General features: G+C 44.5%; 2 protein-coding genes across 3 annotated transcripts; one reads left to right on the top strand and one right to left on the bottom strand.

The window, feature by feature from the left end:
* Positions 1-1,469: 1,469 nt before the first annotated feature.
* SLC25A53 (solute carrier family 25 member 53) lies at positions 1,470-25,050 on the bottom strand. Of its 2 annotated transcripts, none has more exons than XM_047716843.1 (2): positions 24,947-25,050; positions 1,470-3,987 (listed from the first exon to the last, which is right to left on the bottom strand). In XM_047716843.1, the coding sequence occupies exon 2, from the start codon at positions 3,954-3,956 to the stop codon at positions 3,033-3,035; it is 924 nt and encodes a 307-aa protein (XP_047572799.1). In that variant the 5' UTR covers positions 3,957-3,987; positions 24,947-25,050; the 3' UTR covers positions 1,470-3,032. The 2 variants fall into 2 exon arrangements, with proteins under 2 accessions (XP_047572799.1, XP_047572798.1); XM_047716842.1 differs by lacking the exon at positions 24,947-25,050 and adding an exon at positions 10,798-10,919.
* ZCCHC18 (zinc finger CCHC-type containing 18) lies at positions 11,052-14,314 on the top strand. Its single transcript, XM_047716841.1, is given in 3 exon segments — positions 11,052-11,446; positions 11,909-12,725; positions 12,728-14,314. Coding segments are annotated over 2 exon segments (1,227 nt in total). The 5' UTR covers positions 11,052-11,446; positions 11,909-12,694; the 3' UTR covers positions 13,924-14,314.
* Positions 25,051-26,262: the final 1,212 nt, after the last annotated feature.

The raw sequence follows: 26,262 nt of genomic DNA, 5'->3' as shown, positions 1-26,262 counted from the left end.
ATATTAAGATTGTAATTCATGAGTAGTTCAGGGAAAAATATTGTGTGTGTGTGTATGTAGCTGGGGAATGAGTTCTCAATAAAGTAAATGGGCTAAAATATTAATAGTAGGTGAATTTGGGTAGTATATATAGGTGTTCTTTATATTTGACTTATGTTGGCAACTTTTCTATGATGTTACCAAGATACTGACCTCACACTCAGAATCATATAAATCTTGTTATTTGTAATATTATTCAGAGGAAAATTGCATTGCTTGTTTTTAGCAGATGTGCTTTTTAAAATAAAAACAGCCAAATTCATTCTGGACTATAAAAAACTTTTCTATAAACTTGAAATTATTTCTTTTTTTTTTTAAAGATTTTATATATTTATTTGACAGAGATCACAAGTAGGCAGAGAAGCAGGCAGAGAGAGATAGGAGGAAGCAGACTCTCTGCTGAGCAGAGAGCCCGATGCGGGGCTCGATCCCAGGACCCTGGGACCATGACCTGAGCCGAAGGCAGAGGCCTTAACCCACTGAGCCACCCAGGCGCCCCTTGAAATTATTTCTAAATAAGAATTTAAAATGGAGAAAGAGACATGGGCTGACACAGTGGCATAAATGGAAATCCACAGCATACTTGGAACTAAATTAATGCATCTATTGGATTAAAAGATGGGGGAGTATGGTAGTTTATCTCCTTTTCAGCATAAAAGCCACAACTATAGGGGTACCTGGGTGGCTCAGGGATTAAGTGTCTGCCAGATGTCTGCCTTTGGCTCAGGTCTTGATTCCATGGTCCTGGGATTGACTGGCATCTGGCTCCCTGCTCAGTGGGGAGTCTGCTTCTCCCTCTCCTTCTGCCCCTCCCCCACTCGTGCTTGTGCTCTCTCTCTCCAATAAAGATATTTTAAAAACCCACAGCTATAAGCTATGAATTTTTGTAGATATTTTCTTCCTTATGAGTTTGCCTTGAAAAAGAACTATTCTATTTTTCCTTTCCTTGTGCAGACCGTGTATTCCCTGTCCTTGCATCCAGAGTACCATCCTACCCCACCCAAGTCTGCACAAGGACCAGATGTAGGAACTCATCTGCAGCTATTCTGGACCAGCTATTTTCTAGTGACATTGCTGGCAAAAGCATTCTGATCTCATATTGCCTACTGCTGTGTCTTTAATTTCTATGATATTAAGTGAGGAATTCTCATGGCTAGAATCTATAATTAGATTATTTTAAATGACAAATTCACTTAGGTGAGAAGGTACAAGTGGAGGTCATTATCACAATCATCTACACGGAAAGCTGCAACATATGTCATCTTGGAAATCTTCAAAGTTCCAGAGTTGAAATGAATGGGACAGTTATGTACTATGTTTCTGTTTGTGAAATTTTAGTTCCTATGGTATTGTTCATAGCAAAGATGCCATCAATAACACAAAATCATCAAATGTCCCAGTTGAAAGTCATTTATTATTATTATTAATTATTATCATCAGCAGCATCATTATCATTAGCACAAAACTAAATCCTCTAATAAAAGAAAACAAAACCACACCCCAAAGGCATGTCTTGCTGACGGTGAGTCAATAACATTATTTTCATGTACAAGGGACAGCACCCTGAGGATAAAGATCATATCACAGATTGATAATCAATTCAATAATTCAGCCAACATTATTGAGCACCTAGGCACAACGGGAGATTTTAAATGCATACAAGAATCCCTGCTTTCAAGGAGTTTTACAGTCTAGTAGGAGCTATTGAAGAACACCAACAAGAACACAGGGTCACAGGAACTCAGTGACATAATGGAATCAGTGCCATATATGCAGTGTTCTTAGAAAGGGGAGGTCACCAGAGACTAACGTCGCATTCAGTTGTGGGAAATCAGAAGAGTCTCCATAGAGAAGGTGGCATCTGAGCTAGGCTTTGAGGAACTGGAAGGATTTTTTTACAAACTGGCATGTGAGGAAGGGGCACTGTAAGTGGAGAAATTGTGTGGGCCAAAGCACGGCCATGGGAAAGTTCATGGCATGTCTGGAGAGAGGACAATAGTCCAGTTTAGCGCTTTGTATGGGATCTATGTCAGTGGCAGTGGTGTGATAAAATGCTGCAAGTTATATGGGGTCCATATGTCGAATGGCTCCAAATGACAGGCGAAGATTTCTGATCTTTTTGTCACAGTGACTGTATTTATCCACAGCAATAAAATATGCAATTATTTGTGAAGAGATATGGTCATTTCACGTCCAGATTTCCTAGAGGAACTCAAGTGGTTTCTAGGCAATGTTTTTGCCTTGCTATCAAAAATATCCTGCCAGATAACACAAAGCCTTCTAGAGTAAATTTTTCTCATGCAATCAAATCTCTTCCTTCAAAGTCTATTCTTTCCACCCATCTAGTGACAATACTTCTTTCCACTCCTATATCCAGCTCCATCAGTTCCTGTGACAGCTGATCAGTTGAGGCAAGTCTAATTTAGGGTTTCCAACCCCAGCTGCCAGCTGACTGAAACTAGAGCCCCCAGCCCTGAGAAGTGAGAGTGGTGGCAGTCGGGATAGTGAACAATATCATGGAAATGTAGCCAGCCATCTGAGGAGTTCTGTGGAATCCACATCCTAAGCCTCAAGCTTAGTTCTTTGAAACTGGAGTCCCTGGTCCTCCACTAAGTTCAGTCCAAAGGACAACTAGAGGGATTCCAGAACTCATAGTGCCTAACTAAGGTCATCTTTCAATGTTTCTCCTTACTGTCAAGTAATTCCTTAAAGGAATGACATTTCATCAAGGTTACAAGTTTTTTAAGGGCCTCCTGGGTCCAAGGCTGCTGAAACTGTGGACAGGATGGAGTGACTTTCTCTTTCTGACCAAGGAACCCTGTTGGGCTTTGTTTGTGCCAACAGGCTGGTAGTTGGGAACTTCTCCCATGCATTGGCAGTTCAAAGACGCTAAAGAATGGTTGTAGTAGGTAACCAAGCCAAAGAAGTAAGCTATTTAGACCGACCTGGGAAGGCTTAGGATAACAAAGTTGCCATAGCTACACTTCCTGCAGCTAGTCAGTCTTTAGCTCTTTCCTGGAATGAGACCTCCTCTGCAGGAAGTCATGGATAGCCGTGGTGAGGCCCCATGTCACACTGGACCTTAGGATGACAAGGGAGCCTCCACGGTAGATCAGAAACACCTTTCGGCCCCGAGTGTCCCACACATCCTGGGCAGAGGCCCACAGGCTTGGCATGCTCTGCCAGCCAACATGGGACTGCATATTGGCCACTAGCACAATCAAAGGATACAGGACTAGGCAGGTTATTGTTCCATTGACGCTCCCAGACACTAAGGCAGGAACCCAATGGGGCAGGCCTTGCTCTGCCAAGCCATCCTGGATGGGGTCCTTGAAGGAAAAATACAGAGCACTCCCCAGGCTGTTCCTCAGAAGGACAGGCCAGAAACCACGATAGTAGCCCAGTGACAGCCGCCCCCATAGCCCGTAAGAGTTGAACTCCTTGAGAATGCTGATGGTGCTGGGGAAGCGGGCTTGCTTGCGACCATCCTGGAGCACATTTTGCACCCTTTCAAAGGGGCTCAATGCCACAGCCTCCACCACACCCGACATGAGCCCTGCAGCCCAGCGGTGTCTCAGGGAGTGTGGCCCAACGGGAGAGAGAGAACACAGCAGGCTATCATAAGTCCCAAACAACAGAGTTCCTTGCAATGTCTTAGAGAGAAGAGGTGGGTATATTCCCCGGTAGAAGTACTGAGGGCCTTCATGCCAAAGCTGTCGCACAGCCTCTGATGCTGCCACGGCATGGATCTGTTGCCGGAACACAACCTTATAGATGGGGAAAGTCAGAAAAGTAGACACAAAGTTGGAAACGGCCCCAAGGGCATAGGCCTGGGAGTGCCAGCTTTTCTTTCCTGGGGACTCCACTCGTGTCCTGTGCTGCAGCTCCTTTCCAGGACCGTGGTTCGGTTTCTCCATGCTGAAGACGACTGGGTACAGATGGAAGATACTGGCAAGAGTGGAAAAAGAGAGGTTAGACTGACCCATTAAATTTGTTGGGGGCATTTTCACTGCTTAGTGAGAAACAAAGCCCCAAGAAACATGGACCTAAGGAAAAAAGCAATGCTTTGGGCCAGTTTCAGAGAAATAGGCACACTCTTAAGAAGTCAACAAGCTTGGGTGCCTGGGTGGCTCAGTCGGTGAAGCGTCTGCCTTTGGCTCAGGCTATGATCTCAGGGTCCCGGAATCGAGCCCCATGGCAGCCTCTCTGGTCAGCAGGGAGCCTGCTTCTCCCTCTGCCCCTCCTCCCACTCATTCTCTCAATCTCTCTCAAAATAAATAAAATCTTAAAAAATAAAAAAGAGTTTATTTAGAAAAGAAGTCATCAACCTCAAATTAAAACAAAGGCAGTTTTCTTTTTCTTTTTTTTTTTTTTCTGAAACGAGTCATCCCTACCATGTTTTACCAACAAATCAAATATTCTAATATTCAAAGAAGGTTTGTGATTGAAGAAAATAAAACCAGGGAAAGAGGGCTCCAAAACCTATTACACTCAACTTTCACCACATGAAGTTTTGCATTTGATAAACTGCTAGAACAATAAGTTGCTATTCTCTTTCCAAAGAGCGGCACTATCTCAGAGAGGCAGAAAGGCATTCAGAAGTTGTATTCCAATACTTTCTCTAAAAGCTGGTAGTGAATGTGGGGATTGAGGAATCTCCCTCACCTCTCTGTCTGCAGAATCCTGCCAGTGTCCTGGCTGTATCATGGCAATGCTCTGTCCACCCTCCCTTTGCAGTTGAGGAACTGAAAGAGTAACTGTTCCTGGAAGGTCAGCCCCAAAATGTTCCATACCTAGCTATTTCCAAGCCTATCCTTATAGTTCTGTAGCAATATAATAGAGCAGGAATTTTTCAAACTTGACAACATGTGACATTGTTGGCCAGACAATTCTTTGTTGTAGCTGCTGGTCCTGTGTATCATAGAATGTTTAGCAGCATCCTGGCCAACACTCACTGAATGCCTGTAGCACCAGTTGAGATCAGCCCAGCTACTATAATCAAAATCATCTCCAGACATTGCCATATATCCCCTAGGAAGCAAAATCATCATTGGTTCAGAAGCCCTGTACTAGAGGTAAGATACAGTTCAAGGGCGCCAAACTACTGATCCCACCCCAAAAAAGGTTGGGAGCTAGCAGGTGGTTGGATAGGTGAGAGGTAACTGGGGATTCAGGACACATGAAGGCAACTCGGGATCAAGAAGAAATGAATGCTGAGTGTAGATCTGAGACCCTGAGGGAGTTTGTCAGGAAGGAGATAGGGCTGAGAAGACAGAGTGTGCCACAGGAGGAGACAGTGTGTGGAGGAGAGGCAGCATAGAGCTGTAGAGGGAAGGGAGAGGAGAAGACAGGCAGAGGAGAGGGCACCTTGACAGGGCAGGGGGCTCACATCAGGACTGATAGGAATGGCAGACTCTGGAGCTTTCACCCAGAACCCTGGGCTGTGTGGTCCTGAGGGGAGGGAGGTGTTTGGGGCTCTAATTATTCCAGCAGTTGATGACCCCTCCACAGGGACAGAGGGGTGCAGCCTCAGGCCTCCAGGGAGGGGTACAAGCCAGGTAATGTGAGTAGCCCACTGAAGCCTTCCCTGGGCTGCCACACCCAGAACCTGCCAAGAAGTGCTTCTCCTTCCAGAATTATCTCCAGACTCCTCCCTGGCTCCTTGCTCCTGCTCCTGCTCCATCCCTGACCCCATAATCTGACCTCATGGCCTCCCCCACAAGCCACACACTCTCTCTCAATGGAGGGAGGTGGAGGTTCAGCCTCCTGTGCTCTACCAGCATCCTTCCCCTAACCTTAGCACCCCATGTTTGCCTTAAGCTTCACCTCCTTAACCTGGGAGGGTCCTTCTGCCTTCTGCCTCAGACCCTTTAGCAGAGAACTGGACAGGGCAAACACTTATGAGGCCCACTCTTGCATCCCTCTGGAGGCACTTCCGAGTCCCAGCTGGCCACCTCCTTCTCTCTAGAGCTAAAAGAGACCCCCCCACACACATCCCCCAGGCCACAGGTAGCTCTACTCAGGTCCCCAAAGCCACAGGCACTCCCAACATTCCCCAGATCTACTACCAAGGAACTTCTTCCTCCAAATCTGACCTGCACCTAAAGATGGGTAGTGAAGGAAATGTTTGTCCCCTCTTCTACCTCAAAGTGCAGTAATGGTCCACATTTCCACATTTTCCTGAGTCACCTATAAACATGTGTTGACTGACTGCATAAGACATGTGGACTTGGCGGAAACACTGGGCTAGAATTTGGCAGACTAGCCTTCTAAGTGCCAGTTCTGTTATCAACTTCCTTATGACCTTTAGAAATTCATTGACATCTTGGAGGATCATCCATCTCAGGTATAAAATGAGCTGAGGGGATGTAATGCTCTCTAGGCATCCTCATATATTGCATGTCACTGGGGGCTGACCTGGGGGAATTTGAACTAACTTTTGATAGCAGAATCTTGCTTTTCCATCTCCAATTCCTCCTGCCATTTTTGCCAATCATTTTCAGGAATTAAAGGTGAACAGTAATTTAGAAACGCCTTAGCTTAAATATCTATTCATCATTTTAAAAATGCAATTCTTCCTATTTTGTGGGGGAGGAAGAGAATCTACTTTTTCCCCCTGTATTCTCCTGTTATGATGCCAGGCTTGTGGGGGGCAGAGATCCAATACTGAATTCTGTCTCTATCCCTTAGTTGTGTGACCTTAGGCAAGACATTTCACTCATTCTCTGTGTCTTTAGTTATGAAATAGCCACAACAGATCTACCTCCAAAGCTTGTTGCAAAGATTAATAAAGTGAGATAAAGTGGTTAAGCATCCATGCCATAGTGGCCTCAATAAAAAGCATTAAAAAAAAAGATGCTTCCTGACTTCACCATCTGTCTCCATAGAGCACATGTTCCTACAGGACACTCTCAGATCAGTCAGAAGCAGATGAAGAGGTATGGTGGAACAAATCCTGTGTTCACATGGGAGGCAGGGAAGACTTTTCTTCTGCAAATGCAAAGATGTTCTATAAACAACTCTGGACGGTCTGGCCCCTTGACATGAATTCTGAAGTATAGACCACAGAATGCGTCAGGAGTCAGTGTTGAGCAGTTACTCCCTAGAACCCGTGTTGTGGCTCCTATGTCTATAGCCTAGCAAAGTGAACCCAGGGGGGTTCAGACTGCCCTGGCCCATCTAGTCCAGATGGTCAGCTGTGTGACCACCCCAAGATCCAGCCCCATGTTTATCTGTTCATTCATGACCTCCCTCCACCAGTCTTTGGTCAACTCGCAAACCCTTACTGATCGGCTACTAAATCACTTGTGCATAAATTACTGTGAAGCTAGAAATGAACAGGACTTGGTACCTGCATTCAAGGGCTTGGGGATCTAGTGGAACAGACAGTCATCAATGAGCTAAACTATACTGGAAGGCAAAATAAAGGGCACACTAATCAAGGTCAGAGCAGAAAGACAGGGAGCAGCCAAGAAATTCTTCCCAGGAGGGGCATCTGACTTGATCCTTAATCAGTGAGCAGGCTTTCATTAGGAGTGAGGGCTGCCATTCTAGGCTGAGGAAGAGGTCTAAGGCACAAGAGACCTAAAAGCATAAGTGGTATACAGCTTTGGGTGCAGGCCTTGGAAAGGAAATAGAGCTGTGGCTGACAGAGATAAGTGGATTTAGAATAAGGGCCATATTTTCTTCCCCCACTGCAATGTGGTAAAGCATAAAGACACAGGCTCTGGAGTCAGACAGCCCTGGGTATGGATTTCCCTGTTCCACCTGCTAGCTATATAACCTCGGCCAAGTCTCTTCACTTCTCTAAGCCTCAGTATCCTTATCTGTCATGAAGCTTGCACGAGATGAAGCATATAAAATTCTTAGCACAGTACTCAGTATATAAATTGCTCCTTAAATTATATTAGTAGTTTCATTTAAAAAAGAGATCCCAGAAAGAAAGGTTAGATTGCAACCACACTTTTTTCTAAAGGTTGAAATCAGTCTAACATACTGGGTTGGGTCTTTTGCAGAGTTCATTTTAAATTGCTTGTTTGGGAGACAGCAGAGCAAATTTGTTAATGGGCTTTGGAGATTGACAGCCCTAAGAGGGCTAGAGTCCCCAGTCTCCACTTCTAAGTTGTGTGGCCTCATACAGGTAACTTAACTTCCAGGAAACTCAGGTTCCCTGCCTTCAAAATGGAGTAACAATGTCTAACAGAGCTGCTGAGAAGCTTAAATGAGATAACAGATGGAAAGTTCCCGGCACAGGGGAGGCAGGCAGCCAAGGAAAACTATTATTGTTTCAGCTGAAAAGCTTTATCTCCCTAACATTCAGGCTTTTAAGGTTTCTTTGTTGAAATTGGAAAATGTGGTCTCATTAGAGCCATGAATTGGAACACGCTCCCATACATGAAGCCAGAGATAAGGGATGCTCTGTATCCAAGTGGAGCCAGCTTAGCAAATCCTCCTCTCAGCCTTGCCCAAAGAGATCCTCGCTTTGTTTGAAGGGCCCAATCCAGACACCTTTACACAATCCATTTCCTTTCACTTTTTTTTGAGGGGGGGTGGTCAGAACTCTAGGATCTATTCTTTGTCCTATTTGATCCCATCCCCACCAGCTGCAGATCACCTCAGTTGGCAGAGAAGCTAATTTAAACATAGGACAAGAATCTGCTGAGACTCAGGGTCAGATGTCATGGCATTGGGGAGCAGAAGCAAAATTCTGAAGGAAACCCAAGAGCTACTGCCGGCATCACCCCAACCATGTGAGGAGAGCCTTCTCTCTACCTTCCACACCCTCCAGCCTCCACCACCTACCCCACACTGTCCCATCCACAAAAGAAAGGCCACAGTCCTCAGATAAAAGTCCTCATCTCCAAATTTGAAGTGTTTACTTCAAGGAACCCCAGGTATCAGGTTTGTCAAACGAGAAGGCAGAAAAGAGCATCAGGAGAAGTACCTTGGCAGGTTGAAAATGAACCTAACAGCAGTTAGATTGTTCATTTGCTTGCAAGCATCAGGAGTCCAGAACAGGCCCTGCAGGGGACCTTTTAACCACAATTTACATCAGAAAAGTAAGACCTGCTCTCCAAGAACCAGAAGTCATAGAATATAGAGACGGTTTCCCAGCCACTGGCATCACAGCCCATTCAAGCTGGCAGCCCTGCAGGACAGCCCTGCATGCCGTTTCCATGGAGTTGCTCCTGCTCTGGGGCCAGTGATGCCAAATCCAGCAAAGGAGAGGTCCCCTCAAGAGCTCACAGAAGGGCAACCTAGCAACCTGTCCTCAAGCCAGGAAATGAAAGAGCTGTATCAGCAGTAGAAAGCTGGGGATCAGGGGTTAGGTCAAACTGTTTCATTTCTCATACTTCTTCCTGAAGTGCAAGTTGACAGAGGAAGATGTTACCAAGAAAGATGACAGGGGAATGATTCTTAAACCACTCCTGGGCCACAGACTTCCTTGAAAATCTCCAAAACTAAGAACTCAGAAAAATACGCAGAGTCCAAATTCTTTGTAAACGATTTCAGAAAGGACCCTAGGTAGGAACCTCTGCTCAGTGGAGTTACGTGTCATTACCGATGTGCTGTGTGGCCAGATATATTGGCAGCAGGCCATTTGCTTATTACCCTCAGCGTGATGTGTTTCCAGCAGTGATTCATAAACTTCTCTACACCTCAGAATTAACTACAGCACTGGTTACAAATATAAATCACACTCCCCACCCCTAGTCCTAATAAATCTGAATCCCCCCAGAGGTAGAGCTCAGGAATCTGCCTTTCTAACAAGCTTTCCAAAATGATTTTGAGGCAGCCAGTCTTGTACCCATACTCTGGTTAATAGCATGGGTTCTAGTGTCAGAGAGATTTGATCCAAATTTTGGCTCCGCCTTGTACTTTCAGGCAAGTCATTTCACCTCTGAGCCTTGTTTCCTTCGAGCTCATAAGCTGTAGAATTTTTTTTAATAAACTGGCAGCTTACTGTAGTATAAAAATGGTGTAAAATGAGAAAGAAAAGTGCATTAGTCTCCTCTTCTGTACAATGGTTCCTGCAAAAGTTGCCTAAGGCTCTTTTCCCTACTCCCTTCTGCCTCCCCCAACCACTCTCACTCAACACTCCCATCCTGCCAAGACTGCTGGTGGGTTTGAGACCACCAACGTAAAAATACTCAGTAGGCAGTTCAGCTGGGCAAATAGTTAACATTAAAATAATAGGCTTGGATGCAAAATCGGATGCTGAAACTTATTTGCTGTGTGATGCTGGGCAAGACACCGAACCTCTCTGTTTCCTCATCTGTACAATGGAGATTAATAGTCCTTGCTCACTAATTCTATATAGTTCCAAATAGCCCCATCCCATCTCCACTTTGGCTTTTCTCTACTAACCCTCAATCTGAGAGTAAAAAGGCGTGTTTACAAGGGGAGGCCTTTGAAATCGGATGTGTTGACTTGGGTGTGATCTCTTAGCTCTGCCCTTCCTCACCCCACTGCCTGAGTGGTGAAGTGCCCTCTCTGTTAAACCCGCACACCGCTACCTCCTTTGCGGGGCTGCAGAGAAGAATATATGAGACGTCCGGGCAAGCGCATTCGCCTGCAGAAAGTGCTCAGTAAATGCTTTCTCCCCTTTCCCCTATACAAACGTGAGGGGCTTTTATTGTTCACTTGATTTCTGTCCCACCTCGTGTTTAAGGCATCCGGTCTCAAAGCGCGGAGGGAGGAGAGTCGAGATGGAAGGGGTGAGGGAGAAAGAAAGAGAAGAGGAAACAGCAAACTCACGGGTAAAATGCAAATCGGCCTGGTCGGTGCGTCTGAGCTGCACTTGACACCGCGCTGGCTCCCGCGCCCGAGTGCCGCAGCCCCAGTCGGCCCGCTCCCCCTTTTTGCTAGCAATGGCCTCGGGGCCCGAGGCTGAGGGGGAGGTCGCCCCCGCGCCCCGCTGATTGGCCGCGCCGCCCCGCTCATCAAGCTCTTTTGTGACAATGGGCAGTGGCAAACTGAAGCGGCGGCTGCTGGGAGGGCTCAGACGGTGGGCGGGAGCGGCCGCGGCTGCCGTGGGAACCGTGCAGCCTTGACTAGGCTACCCCCTGACTGGGCGGCTGTGCGGTGCAGCTCCATCCGGCAGCTCCAGTTAGCTCAGCTGCGGAGAAGGCGTCATCCTTTTCCTCTACAGGGCTGCGGGGACTGGAAGGGCAGCATCCGCAGCTGTCCACACCGGAGCATCCGCTGCCTGCCAGCACAGCACAGATTAAAAAAAAAAAAATTTTTTTTTAAAAGCCGGGGTAAAGAGTTGCGGGGCGCGATTACTGGGCGCGCAGAAAGGAAGGGGGAAGCTCCACCGGTACTGGGCGGCTCCCCAATTGGGGAATCGAGAACTGCGAGGCCGGGGAAGGAGCACTCCCATGGCCCCGCTGCGCCGAGGGAGGAGGTAGGGTTTTCCTGGGTGCTGCCAAATGGGTAGGATTTGCCTGGATTGAAAGGGGGGACGTTTTTAGGGAGGGGTCGTAAGGGACAAGGAGGAGATGATCCCAAGCTGTCTGCCTTGAATCCCCTTTGCATTTCCCCATCTCTTCCTGGGGAGGAATATGTGGGGGTGCGTGTCCAACTCTTACTCCCTTTCTCCGTGGCAGGCCATCAAAGCCAAATCGGAACTTGAATTCTGTGCAGCTGATTGCAGAACTGGTAGGCCAACAATTCCCCAGGGGACATGTAATGGAAGGGGTCACTTTGACTTGTATTCAGAAGGTGGGAGAGGGAATTTTCTGTCTGAAGTTGGGAGATGGAATTTTCCTGTCTAGCTACAGCGGAGCTGGGGGTGCAGGTAGGGAAAGGGAGTGGGACGAGGGATGAGGCTGCTTCTGACCCTTCCCTTCTCTGCCCTATCCTACAGGACCGACACAGCCTTGACGCCCTGAGGACTGGTATCTGCAAACCCCACTGAACGGAGATCAGGGCTGGGATCTGCAACCCCAGTGGACAGAGGTCGACCTACTCCGAAGGCGAGCTTTTTCACGGAAGGCACCTGCTGCAGACGCTGGAAGTGAATTAAAGGGGTGCACTTGTTTCCAAGCTTATGTTTTATAATCCGAGAAATAAGGGGAGAAACTTTTGAAAAGGGTGTGTGGTTGAGATCTGAAACGTGAGTTTAACAGATATCTTTAATTTTTTTTATATATGAGTATAGTTGACACACAATGACAAGGGTATCTTATTACCTTTTATTATCACAAATCTATGAGATTTAGACCATTGCACTCTTATTCTGAGAGCCCAACAACAGCTCCACACACACTATTTCACCTAGAATTCAAAGCAACAGTTGCCCTCCCTCCTGGAAGACTGGCCAGAAGGGATGGATGTAACTCTGAAAGGAACCCTGCTAGCAGGAGGACCCCTGGTAGCTCGAGAAAAGTTGTAATTGCCAGTCTCCTGCAGGCTATTTTTAGGTCAGTGGACAAATATAAAAGGTACTACAGGGTGTTCATTAAAGTAAGCGACTGCAGACCCCTTCCCTGCAATCTACTGCCTTATTGACCTTTTTCCCCCCTTTTTCTTTACAGTCCCTATTGAGAGACAAGGAAGGCAGAGCCCGGGAACATTGCTTCCTCCTATAGATTAGGCTTTTCTAAAAAGTCTGAGCATCTTGTTATATTCAGATAGACGACCGTCATCCGTCATGGCTAGCATCTTTGCACCAGTGGGTAACAGCTGTGGCAAAACACACCCTTGCCACCTTGGGCCCCTTCAATTTTGAGGTCCCTGGGGAGGAGTCTTGGTCCTTTAAAGGTCCACATGGCAGAAAGAAATGTGAAGTTGTTCTTCGGGAGAGTGGTACCAGCCCAAGGGGAAGAAACCTTTGAAAACTGGCTGATCCAAGTCAATGGGGTCCTGCCTGATTGGAACATGTCTGAGGAGGAAAAGCTCAAACGCTTAATGAAAACAGTTAGGGATCCGGCCCGGGAGGTAATGCGTTTGCTCCAGGCCACCAACCCCAATCTAAGTGTGGCTGATTTCTTGTGGGCGATGAAACTGGTGTTTGGGGAATCTGAAAGCAGTGTCACCACTCATGGTAAATTTTTTAACACTCTGCACGCACAAGGGGAGAAAGCCTTCCTTTATGTGATCTGTTTGGAAGTGCAGCTTCAGAATGCTATTCAGGCAGGGATCATAGCTCAGAAAGATGCCAATCAGACTCACCTGCAGCAGCTCCTTTTAGGAGCTGAGCGAATTAGGGACCTGCACTTTAGGCTGAAACATATTCTCAGGATATATGCAAATGATCAGGATCATCTTCCTAGTTTCTTGGAGTTAATCAAGATGATAAGGGAGGGAGAGGATTGGAATGACACTTTTATGACACCAAAGCGACCCAAGAGGTCTGAGGTAATCTTGGAGAGGGCCGCAAGCCCTGTAGTATTTCAGGGCCCCCAGCCAATCGCAATCAGTGGCACTGACTGCAACGTAATAGAGGTAGATGATACCCTTGATGACTCAGATGAGGATGTGATCCTGGTGGAGTCTCAGGACCCTCTACTTACATCCCCGGAAGCCCCACCCCTCAGAGGCAGGGCCAGACTTCTTGATCCGATACTGGTCATTGATTGCACCAACAGTTCCCGGGCTCAATCTCCTTGCACCAGTGGGGGTTCTGGGTATAAGAATAATGGTCCTGGGGATGTGTGTAGAGCCAGGAAATGAAAATACACAATCTTATGTTCATATTGTGGTGAGGAGGGCCACTCAAAGGAAGCCTGTAACAGTGAGAGCAACAAGGCCCAGGTGATTGAGAATCTCGTCATCACCCTGCTGGAGCTGACACATACAGAGAAGGAGAAGTCAAAAGAGGTTCCTGGCAAACACGAGGACCTCTCTGGGCCTTTAGTAAGGTATGAGAATGAGCCCTAAGTGAAGCATCAACTGTATTCATGTGGGAAAAACAGCAGGGTGGGGAGAAGTAGACTTCTGTCTGCATTAATTAATACACAAAGTGGTTTTATTTTGGGCAGAAAAGATGCCACCAAAATGGAGGGGATGGTCCCAGCTCTGTCCCTGCTCCCTCCTCTGTCTGCCTAAGGGTCTATTCTGTGTGTGTGTCCATTTCCTTGATGACTATTCTTTTAATGAAAGGAATATAACTCTGTTAAACCTTCACAAAATGAAGGAAAATACAAATTACTGGAAACTCTCCATCCTTTTATAAACATTGTCAGCCCTTTGAAGAGTGCCCTTCTGGATACTTCTCTGTAAATGTGTACCCAGATAGATATATGTATAGATAAGTGATCAAATATAAGTGCTCTTCCACAATATATGTTGTGGAGTTCTGTGTCAATGAATATATATAAGCATCAAGTTCAATGTCTCTGTGTGTGATGTTACTTTTAGGAATATAGAGGAAAAATGAATAAGAATCAAATATAGAAGCTTTAGTGGGGGAAGGTCATATGGTGAAATAGAGTTTTTAATCAACCTCATTTACAGATGAAGAAAAGGGAAGCTGAAATGGGCTGAATTTCTCCCAAAAAGGCCTTTATCACAACTGACCTGTCTCTTAGGTCAGGGTCAAATCTGCAACCACTAGTTAATATTGCAATGCTTTCTTCTCTAAGGTATCCTGAGAAATGTGTTGATGGACAGGGGTGGGGGCAAAAAAGGGAAATGGGTATTTCAGGAGTTCCATTCCTATTCATTTTGGGAAGGAGTAGAGTAGATTCGTTAGACTGTGGCTCTTGCTTCTGGACAACAGCTGGTGGCATCAATAAGACTGTCTTTTGGGCTGACCTACCCTCTGCTTTCTCCCTCAGTACTGAGAAAGCAGCTACTCATGAGAATTTATTACCAGGAAGCTCAGCACCTCCCAAGCCTCCCCCTGGTTACAGGCTAGAGGACACCAAGAAGCCCAAGGAGTCAAAGCTAACCTTGTCCTGCTCCAACAAATGGGAATACCCAAGGAATGATGAAAAGTCATCTGGGTGCCAGGGTGTATGAAAAAATATGGGAATCAGAAAGCCCACATGCTCTTTTAGAACTGAGGACATTAATAGGGAAAAAGAGATCACAGAAGAACTTCCCTGGATACCTGCTCCTGCCCATCTCATGACCTCAGATTGGAGGGTGATAAAAAATGACCCTCTGGGCGCCTGGGTGGCTCAGTGGGTTAAGCCGCTGCCTTCGGCTCAGGTCATGATCTCAGGGTCCTGGGATCGAGCCCCGCATCGAGCCCCGCATCGGGCTCTCTGCTCAGCAGGGAGCCTGCTTCCCTTCCTCTCTCTCTGCCTCCTTCTCTGCCTACTTGTGATCTCTGTCTGTCAAATAAATAAATAAAATCTTTAAAAAAATGACCCTCTGTCCTTAGGGATTCCCTGTTCTTCGTAGGTATATTGGTTCCTATCCCCGTGAGCAGGACAAGGTTGATGGCAGCTGATTTTATTTAAGGTAGGGAGTGGAATGAATGCAGACCTGAGGGAGTTTGTCAGGGAGGAGATAGGGCTGAGAAGACAGAGTGTGCCACAGGAGGAGACAGTGTGTGGAGGAGAGGCAGCATAGAGCTGTAGAGGGAAGGGAGAGGAGAAGACAGGCAGAGGAGAGGGCACCTTGACAGGGCAGGGGGCTCACATCAGGACTGATAGGAATGGCAGACTCTGGAGCTTTCACCCAGAACCCTGGGCTGTGTGGTCCTGAGGGGAGGGAGGTGTTTGGGGCTCTAATTATTCCAGCAGTTGATGACCCCTCCACAGGGACAGAGGGGTGCAGCCTCAGGCCTCCAGGGAGGGGTACAAGCCAGGTAATGTGAGTAGCCCACTGAAGCCTTCCCTGGGCTGCCACACCCAGAACCTGCCAAGAAGTGCTTCTCCTTCCAGAATTATCTCCAGACTCCTCCCTGGCTCCTTGCTCCTGCTCCTGCTCCATCCCTGACCCCATAATCTGACCTCATGGCCTCCCCCACAAGCCACACACTCTCTCTCAATGGAGGGAGGTGGAGGTTCAGCCTCCTGTGCTCTACCAGCATCCTTCCCCTAACCTTAGCACCCCATGTTTGCCTTAAGCTTCACCTCCTTAACCTGGGAGGGTCCTTCTGCCTTCTGCCTCAGACCCTTTAGCAGAGAACTGGACAGGGCAAAGGCTCATGAGTGATGAAGGATAGTTGGAAGAAAGGCAGGCAGGGACAAGAGGCCCCTGCCCTAAGAGGAAACCACACTTAAAAAGATTTTACACCACCCTAGAAGGAGCCTTCCACCCTTTCCCATGTGACAGGTAGATGACAAAAACCTGATTGTATGGCAGGTGCATGGAGGGTTAGTCAGATTAAAACAGCTCGCCAACAAGCCCAAAGAATCCCATAGACTCAGAAACTCCAGTGGCAGCCCTCTCAGGTCCCCTCCCTCTTCGGGAGCTTTGTACTATGGTTCAATAAACTTTACTATCACTCAATAAACTTTACTATCGCTCAATGAACTTTGCTCTGCTGCCCACCACTCTTCATCTGGCCTACATTTTCCCTCTTCAGAAGAGGCATGACCAAGAACTATGGGCACCAAAGGAAAATAAATCCTGTAACAACAAGGTCCACTTCTTGCATCCCTCTGTGGGTACTTCTGGGCCCCTGGCAGCTACCTCCTTCTTTCCAGAGCCAAAAGAGACTCTACCCCCACCCCCAGGCCACAGGAAGCTACACTCAGGCCCCCAAAGCCACAGAGGCCACCAACATTCCTTGACTCTTGGTCTATAAGCCCTTTATTCCTCCCTTTCTCTAAATCTTCCCTTGCAGGGGATCTGCCCATTCATCTATTCTAGACTCAAGTATGGCCTTTTCTCAGCTTTACTCTATAAATGCTTGTTGAAATAATTTATCCCAATAAACAGTTTATGCTGTCATAATTTCTTTCTGGGACCAGGTAGGGGAAAAAGAAAAATGAATATGATACCTACCACTGCCTTCCTTTTCACGGGTGTTAGCTTGGGGGTTCAATATAGACCACAGCTTTGCAAACCTGTTCTATAATTCATCTTCATTTCTTCCCTCCCCCACCCTCCTCTTCATCCTGTACACTTAAAACTGTCCGAATTTTTTACTTCACCCAAATGATGCAAACCTGATACTTTATTTCACTTTGTGTAACATTGGCTTTTCCAGTATTCAGGACATATGTATTTTCCCTGGGGGATCTGGGCATTCAGATCAAACTAAGGGAGTTAGCCAAGAGAAGGCTTTTAGAGAATTTTGGGTCTGATAGCCTTCATTTGAGAATTTTTTTTTCCTTTCCCCTTCACTCTCATTAATTGCTAAGAGATGGAATGAGTCTCTTTTCAGGAGAGACCAGCATGACCTTTCTCTGCATTATTCCCCTCCTTCTAGGTACTATTTTCCCTTGGTCTTTGATACCCATCTCATAGTTTCCCCCTCCCAGATCTTTTCAGTGCCTGCTTCTCAGTCTCCCTTGCTGAATCTTCTTCTTTCTGTTCCTGATCTTTCCTAAACAGCAATAGAAATTAAAACTACCACAACTACAATTTATTCAAAACTTATTATGTGCCAAATACTCTCATGCCAAGCACATTAAATGCAGTAGCCCTTTAATATTACAGTAACCCCAAAAGATAGCTCTTACTGTTACTATTTCTAATTTACTATTTTTAAATTATTTTTTAAAGATTTTATTTATTTATTTAAGAGAGACAGAGTGAGTAAGAGAGAGCACAAGCCAGGGAGGGGGACATTGGGAGAGGGAGAAGCTGACTGCCCACTGAGCAGGGGCCCCCCATGTGGGGCTCAATCCCAGGACTCTGGGATCATGACCAGAGTGGAAAACAGATACTTAACCGACTGAACCATCCAGGCACCCCTCTAATTTACTAGATGACATTATTTCAATTAGTATTTTTAAAGCTTTTTTATTATATTTATTTATTTGAGAGAGAGTGAGAGAGAAGGCACAAGGTGTTGGGGGGGGCGCAAAGGGAGAGGGAAGCAGACTCTCCCAAGTCAGGAGCCCAAATCAGGGCTTGATCCCGGGACCCTGGGATCATGACCTGAGCCAAAGGCAGAGGTTTATCTGACCGAGCCACCCAGGCACCCCTAATTCAATTACTAGTAATTGCCACTTATTTCAGATGAGGAAACAGGCTGGAAAATTAGGAAACTACCTAGGGTCATGCCAGATAATTAGTGGTGGAGCCAGGGATGAGACTTCTGGCTGACTCCATAGCCAGTGCTCCTTCCTGAAGTTAGTTCTCATACACAGCATCCTCTGACATAGGTGCTATTACTATCTGCACATGACACCTGAGAAGACCAAGGTTTACACATATGAATTGCTTAGCCAAACAGCGTAAGAGCAAGTCACACACAAGGATGGAACACACAAGGGCGTCACACACAAGGATGGAAACTTCTTTAAAAAAAAAAAAAAAGATTTGGGACGCCTGGGTGGCTCAGTTGGTTGAGCAGCTGCCTTCGGCCCAGGTCATGATCCCAGCGTCCTGGGATCGAGTCCCACATCAGACTCCTTGCTTGGCAGGGAGCCTGCTTCTCCCTCTGCCTCTGCCTGCCATTCTGTCTGCCTGTGCTCGCTCTCTCTCCCTCTCTCGCTCTGACAAATAATTAAATAAAATCTTAAAAAAAAAGATTTTGGGGCACCTGGGTGGCTCAGTGGGTTAAGCTTCTGCCTTCAGCTCCGGTCATGGTCTCAGGGTCTTGGAGTTGAGCCCCATCTCGGGTTCTCTGCTCAGCGGGGAGCCTGCTTCCCTCTCTCTCTCTCTGCCTGCCTCTCTGCCTACTTGTGATCTCTCTCTCTCTCTCTCTCCCTCTTTGTCAAATAAATAAATAAATAAATAAAATCTTTAAAAAAATATTTATAAGATTTTATTTATTTACTTGACAGAAAAAGAGCAGTAGAGAACAAGCATGGGGAGTGGTAGAAGCAGGCTCTCTACCAAGCAGGAAGCCTGACCTGGAACTCCATCCCAGGGCCCTGGGATCATGACCTGAGTCAGCCAGGTGTCCCAAGGATGGAATCTTCTAAGGAACTTTGGTTTGACAGAAAGGAGGCTTTTTCTACCTTTTTCTTTCCTGCTGGGTTGCAGCCAGACCTCCTGCTGCCTGACAACTACCCCCTCCCCGGTCTTCAGTTGCATTATTACATTCTTTTCAAGCACTGTGTTGTTTCCTGCCTATGCTTTAGGTACAAATAGTTGTGAATTTAACATATGCAAGAGGAGAAAACAGCAGCAATCCGTGGGGGAGGGATTAATTGTACAATTAGTGGTGCTAGGGAGACTTCACTACCACATTAGAAAAAAGGAACAGTTTGCTTTCCCTCATTATGACACTAAATATGAATTTCAGGTCAATTTGAAAAATAAATGTAGATTTTGTGCAATTATGTACAAATTCTGAAATAATATATGTTGTTGAAAGAATTAAAAGGATCAAACATTCAAAGGCAACCCCTTTTAATTCTGCAAGAAAATAAATATTTATTTGATCTCTGGATTGGAGAGGGATTTCTGAGTTCAGAGTGATGAAAGTGAAAAAGGAAACACCAATAACTCAGAAGACAGCATTAACAGAAATAAAAGAGAAACAGCAAGCTGAGAAGTCCTGGCAACAAATAAGAAAAACCATAATAACAGCAGTGTTCTGTTGGGTTTCGATAGCTAACATTTATTAAAGTCTTACAAAGTGCCAGGCATATTCTAAGAACTCTACATGGCATCATTTCATTCTCAGAATAAATCCTGAGATAGATCCTAATATTATCTTCAGGTTCTAAGACATTCTTACTTAAGGGGGAAAAAACAGAAAATGCATAAAGTGTAAATATACAGCTTAACAAATTACTATAAGGCAAATCACCACAGAGATCAAGAAATAGAATATTGCCATACTCAGGAAATCCTTACCCATCAAACCACTCTCATGACAGTTACGGCTATTATTATTATTATTATTATTGCTTTTCTCTAGAGCTTTACCACTCAAATATGAATCTCCAAATGCCATTGTTTTGTTTTAGAACTTTATATAAATAGAACTATAATGCATGTATCCTCTATCTGGCTCATTGTCCTTAAGATTAAGTTTCTGAGATTCAACTTTTTTGCATGTAGCATTAGTCCATCATTCTCAGCATTGCGTTATTGCATTCCATTCTAGGAATTTATGAGAAAGTATCCATTCTGCTGTTGATGGACATTTGGGTTGTTTTCAGTTTGGGGGCAATTATGAAAAATGTTTCTATGAACATCTTTTTTTCTGTCTCCTGGTGCACATAGGGTATATATTTCAAGGCAATAGGCTTGAGCAAGGGAAACTGGAGCAAGGCAAAAGGGCCCAAGACTGCAACCACCCGCCGAGCTGAATGCAAACAGGCTCATTAACTAACCCACCTGGAAATAGCCATGGGTCCTAATTTACCAACTACAGCCAGGCACAGTTCCTAAGATTACCAAAAAAGGGAAAGTTCTATAAGTCCTCATCCTCCCTTACTCCACCCTATAACTGGAGCACCTCATCACAGCCTAGTTGCAGACAATCTCTCTTTTGCTGTCCTTTCCTCTCCCCCCTTGTGATTTATTTCATAAACTTCTATCCCTTTTGTTCTGCCTTGGGTAAACTCTTTCACTGCCCACACCTGACAGCCCCCTTTGGATCAGAGCACCCCACACCTAGGAGTGAAATCTGGTTTGTAGCATATGTGTACTTTCAACCTCGCTAGAGACTACCAAACTGTCTACCAAAGTTGTACCAATGGCCACTTCCACCATCAGTGTTTAAGAGTTCCCATTACCATAGCAAAAACTTATGATGTACTATATGATGGCTAACTGAACATAATTTTTAAAAGGGGGTACTTTTGCTCCACATACTCACAAATACTTGATATTGTCAATAAAGCTTTATAAATTTCACTTAAGGTTTTACACATTCGTTTATTTTTTTAAAGGTTTTATCTATTTATTTGACAGAGAGAGTAAGAAAGGAAACACAAGTGGGAGGCGGGGGGTAGGAGAGGGAGAAGCAGGCTTCCCGCTGAGCAGGGAACCTAATGTGGGGCTCCATCCCAGGACCCAGGTATCATGACCCAAGCCGAAGGCAGACACTTAATGGCTGAGCCACCCAGGTGCCCCTACACATCTGTTATTAAGTTTAGTTCAAGGTACTTGATTTTCTATGCTTTTGTAAATATATTGTTTGAATTTCATTTTCTCAGTGTTTATTGAGGGTATATAGAAATCTAATTGATCTTTTGATGCTGATTTTGTATACTGATTTACTAATCCCTCTGAATGATTGTAAATTTTTATCTACAGCTTCTTTAGAACTTTCTGCATACCCAAGCATATCATCTGCAAATAATAATTTTACTTCTTTTCCAACCCATATTCATTTTATTTCTTTTTCTTGTCTTACTGCACTGGCTTGGACCTAGAGTACAAAAGTAGTGAGGGGGAACATCCTTGTCTTATTCCTGAACTCAAAAGGATCACTTTCAACAATTTAACATTAAGCATGGCACTGGCTACAGGTTTTGGTATACAATTTATCAGAGTAAAGATATTTCCTTCCATTCCGAATTTACTAAGAGTTTTTAAAATCTTCAATGGATGTTGAACATTATTGAATGCTTTTTCTGTACTTATTAAGATGATCACATTTTTTTTTCCTTTTCTCTCTTAATATGTTAAATTACATTGTTTGGTCTTCTAATAATAAAACAATCAGGCATTCCTGGACTTGGTCCTGATTTTTTTTTAATTTTTAAAAAAGATTATTTATTTGAGAGAGAGAGTGCTCCTGCAAAAGAGCAGTGGGGAGGGGCAGAGGGAGAAGCAGACTCCCTGCTGAGCAGGGAGCCAGATGTGGGGCTGGATTCCAGGACCCTGGGATTCGGACCTGAGCTGAAGGCAGATGCTTCACTACTGTGCCACCCAGGGGCCAGGTCCTGATTTATTTGATCCTGATTTATGATAATTGTTACATACCTAACTGGATTCAATTTGCTAATATTTTGTTTAGGATTTTTGTATCTTTTTCCATAAGAGATATTAGCCTGTAATTTTCCCTTCTTTTAAAGTCCTTGTTAGATATTGGTCTACGGCCATACCACCCTGAAAGCGCCCGATCTCGTCTGATCTCAGAAGCTAAGCAGGGTCGGGCCTGGTTAGTACTTGGATGGGAGATATTGGTATCAAAGATTTGCTGACCTCATAAAACTAGCTGAGGAGTACAACCTCTTTTTTCTTTCTTCCTTTTTACAAACCAAAAAAATGAGGTCCAAGATGTTTAAATAGATCATTTTTCATATCTGTATCATATCCAATTATTTGCTTATAATCATGGTTTGTTGAACCAGCATCTGTATATTCATGTTTCTGATGTTCCACTATCATAAACCTATTGAGAAGAATATCCTGAGTCACATACAGGTTGGCACATGTGACCAATTATTTCCTGAGGATACATTCCTAGAAGTAGAGTTCCATGAAGAACTATGTTCCACAGGAAACAGAGGGGGAGTTGGCCCATGACATGACCTACTTTGGTAGCACTGGCTCACATTTAGGACCCTTATTTCTTAATATCCTTAAAATACTCTTTGACTCTGAGCTACTAGACTTTATTTTTGTTTTTTAGATTTTATGCTTTTTAAGTAATTTCTACAACTAACATGGGGCTTGAACTCACAACCCCAAGATCAAGAGTTGCATGCTCCACCAACAGAGCCCTCCAGGTACCCCTAGAATTTAATATGTAATATTTAGTGATCAATTCAGGTCTAAGGAATCACCAAATTACTTAAACTTTCAAATAATTTAGTTTATTTTTTCTTAACATTTTTTTTAATTTCTTTTTTTTAAATTTTCAGCATAGCAGTATTCATTGTTTTTGTACCACACCCAGTGCTCCATGAAGTCCGTACCCTCTGTAATACCCACCATCTGGTTCCCCCAACCTCCCACCCCCCACCTCTTCAAACCCTTCAGATTGTTTTTCAGAGTCCATAGTCTCTCATTGTTCACCTCCCCTTCCAATTTCCCCCAAATGCCTTCTCCTAACTCCCCATGTCCTCCATGCTATTTGTTATGCTCCACAAATAAGTGAAACCATATGATAATTGACTCTCTCTGCTTGACTTATTTCACTCCGCATAATCTCTTCCAGTCCCATCCATGTTGCTACAAAAGTTGGGTATTCATCCTTTCTGATGGAGGCATAATACTCCATAGTGTATATGGACCATATCTTCCTTATCCATTCGTCCGTTGAAGGGCATCTTGGTTCTTTCCACAGTTTGGCGACCGTGACCATTGCTGCTATAAACATTGGGGTACAGATGGCCCTTCTTTGCACTACCTCTGTATCTTTGGGGTAAATACCCAGTAGTGCAATTGCAGGGTCATAGGGAAGCTCTATTTTTAATTTCTTGAGGAATCTCCACACTGTTCTTCAAAGAGGCTGCACCAACTTGCATTCCCACCAACAGTGTAAGAGGGTTCCCCTTTCTCCACATCCCCTCCAACACATCAGGGAGATTCAAATTAAAACCACATTGAGATATCACCTTACACCAGTTAGAATGGCCAAAATTAGCAAGACAGGAAACATGTGTTCCTTAACATTTTTTTAAAGATTTTATTTATTTATTTGACAGAGAGAGATCACAAGCAGGCAGAGAGGCAGTCAGAGAGAGAGGAGGAAGCAGGCTCCCTGCTGAGCAGAGAGCCCAATGCGGGGCTCGATCCCAGGACCCCAAGATCATGACCTGAGCCGAAGGCAGCGGCTTAACCCACTGAGCCACCCAGGCGCCCCATGTTCCTTAACATTTTTAATGGAACTTTTCAAACACACACAAAAGTATAGAAAATGGTTTAGTAAACTCCCATGTTCCCATCACCCAGCGTCAAGAATTATCAACACTTTGCACATCTTGTTTCATCTATAATCCCCCACACATTTTTAATAAGGTACTTTATTTATTTATTTAAAAGTTTTTTTAAAAAGTTGCTCAGTTGTAACATTTTTTAAAAGATTTTATTTATTCATTTTTCAGGAGTGGGGGCATAAGCAGGGGGTATAGCAGGCAGAGGGAGAAGCAGGTTCCCCTCCGAGCAAGGAGCCCAATGTGGAACTTGATGCTAGGACCCTGGGATCATGACCCAAGCCAAACGCAGACATTTAACTGACTAAGCCACCCAGGCTTCCCCATTTAAAGATTTTAAGTTATCTCTACACCCAATGTGGTCCTTGAACGCAGAGCCCTGACATGAAGAGTTCCATGCTCCACAAACAGTCTGCCAGGTGTCCCTTAATGGGGTACTTTAAGTCAATTAGTAGATATCATATCAAATGGTATGATTTTCTGTACTCTATTCATAGTTATATCTCATAGTTATATTTTTCATTCCAAATTTTTTTTAATTGGGATAAAATCATATAACATGAAATTCACCATTTTAACCATATTGAAAGGACATATTCAGTTCATTTTATTTGTGCATTTCTCTTTATTCTGGGTCAGTTTTTCCAGAGGCATATCTACTAGTCCTTTGGACAAATTCACATTTGGTTCAGCTGACTGTTCTATTGTTTTTTCTGTTTTTTACTTTATTGATTTCTACTCTTATCTTTATTAATCCTCCCTTCTATCCTACCTAAATTATTATAGTGGATATTTGCCACATATATTTTCAGTCTTTCTTCACTTTAAATATATGTGCTTTGGCTTTAAATTTGCTTTTGAGTACTGTTTAAGGTAGATTCTATAAGCTTGGCTGAAAAGCAGATTTTTCATTATCACTCAGTTCTACATGTTTATCCATTTCCAGCAAATTCAGGCACTTTTCTGGTGAAGATTCATGGCAGAATTTAGTCTCAAGGTGGACATGATTTCTGTAAACTTCCAGATTCACAGCTCTAAACACTTACCTTCACCATAGCTGATTACTCTATCTTGAGGTACTTGATGTAGAAAATGTTGGGGTTTGGAGTCAGCAGCCAATAAAGAATTCTTGAGACATCTTTGAGGCAAAAATCTAGTTTTATTAAAGCATGGGGACAGGACCTATGGGCAGAAAGAGTTGTACTGGGGTCATGAGGAGTGGCTGATTATGTACTTCCAAGTTGGGAGCTGGTTAGGGAAAGCACAAGTCTCTAAGGAATTTTAGAAGCAGGGTTTCTAGGACCTTGAGGCGGCTAGCTATTATTAGGAAAAGATCATTTATTACTGTCTAGTAAAACCCTAGTTATAAGACCCTTCAGATATATATATCAGTGGATCATATACTTGGGGAATGACTGCCAACATGTATCTAGGGGGTTAGGGATAAAGGAAGTTTCCAAAGGAATTTTTATATGTTAAAGTAGACCTACAAGATCCTGGGGGAATGGGCTAAGATTGTCTTTGGCCCCTAGCAAAGCATTAACACTGAGGCAGCTGAGTTCCTAGAGAAAGGCCACTCTGCTTGTTTCAAGGATTTGTTGATGGGCTGTAGGCAATAAGGAAATTTAATTTTTTATTTTGCTTTTGTTTCCCACATCAGTACCTCACTTACTTTTTCTCGAAAGAACTACATCACTCCCTTCTATGCTGGGCTGTTCTAAATCCTCCTTTTATAAGGATAAAACTACTTTCAGTAACATATTGATGAAAAATAAGATAACCACAAATCTGTTTCAAGCGACACATGTTGCTACACTGTACCAACTAAGCCATCTTCCTCAGTCCAGCTTTTGGGAGTGGGGCACTGGCTGAGCTCTTCAAGTAGTAATATTGTGATTCCAATCTGAATACAGCACTTCGTGTAAAAGTGGACAGTTTTCCTGTGTAGAGGTTGGGCAGTTGGATAAAGAGAGGAAGGACATGACTTGGGCATTCATTCCTAAACTCTGGTTCATTCCCTTACAAGCTGTGTGAACTTGGGCAAGGTAGTTAACCTCTCTGTGCTTCAGATTTCTCATTGGTACAATGGAGTAGTAACAGGAAGTCCCTCCTAGGGTTGTAGTGAGAATTAAATGAATGAATACTTTCAGTATTTATTTTTTAAAAAATTTATTTATTTATTTGAGAGAGAGAGGGAGGGGCAGAGAGAGTATTAAGCACCACTCCATGCTGAGTGTAGAGCCATACAGGGCTTGAACTCAAGACCCTGAGATCAGGATGTGAGCCAAAACCAAGAGTCAGAAGCTTACTGACTGCGCCACCTAGGGGCCCCATTACTTGCAAAGTGTTCAAAAGAGTACCT

Source organism: Lutra lutra, chromosome X (genome assembly GCF_902655055.1).
Source record: "Lutra lutra chromosome X, mLutLut1.2, whole genome shotgun sequence".
Classification (NCBI taxonomy): domain Eukaryota; kingdom Metazoa; phylum Chordata; class Mammalia; order Carnivora; family Mustelidae; genus Lutra; species Lutra lutra.
The sequence above is the reverse complement of the archived record's forward strand: the minus strand, read 5'-3'. Positions and strand labels throughout refer to the sequence as shown.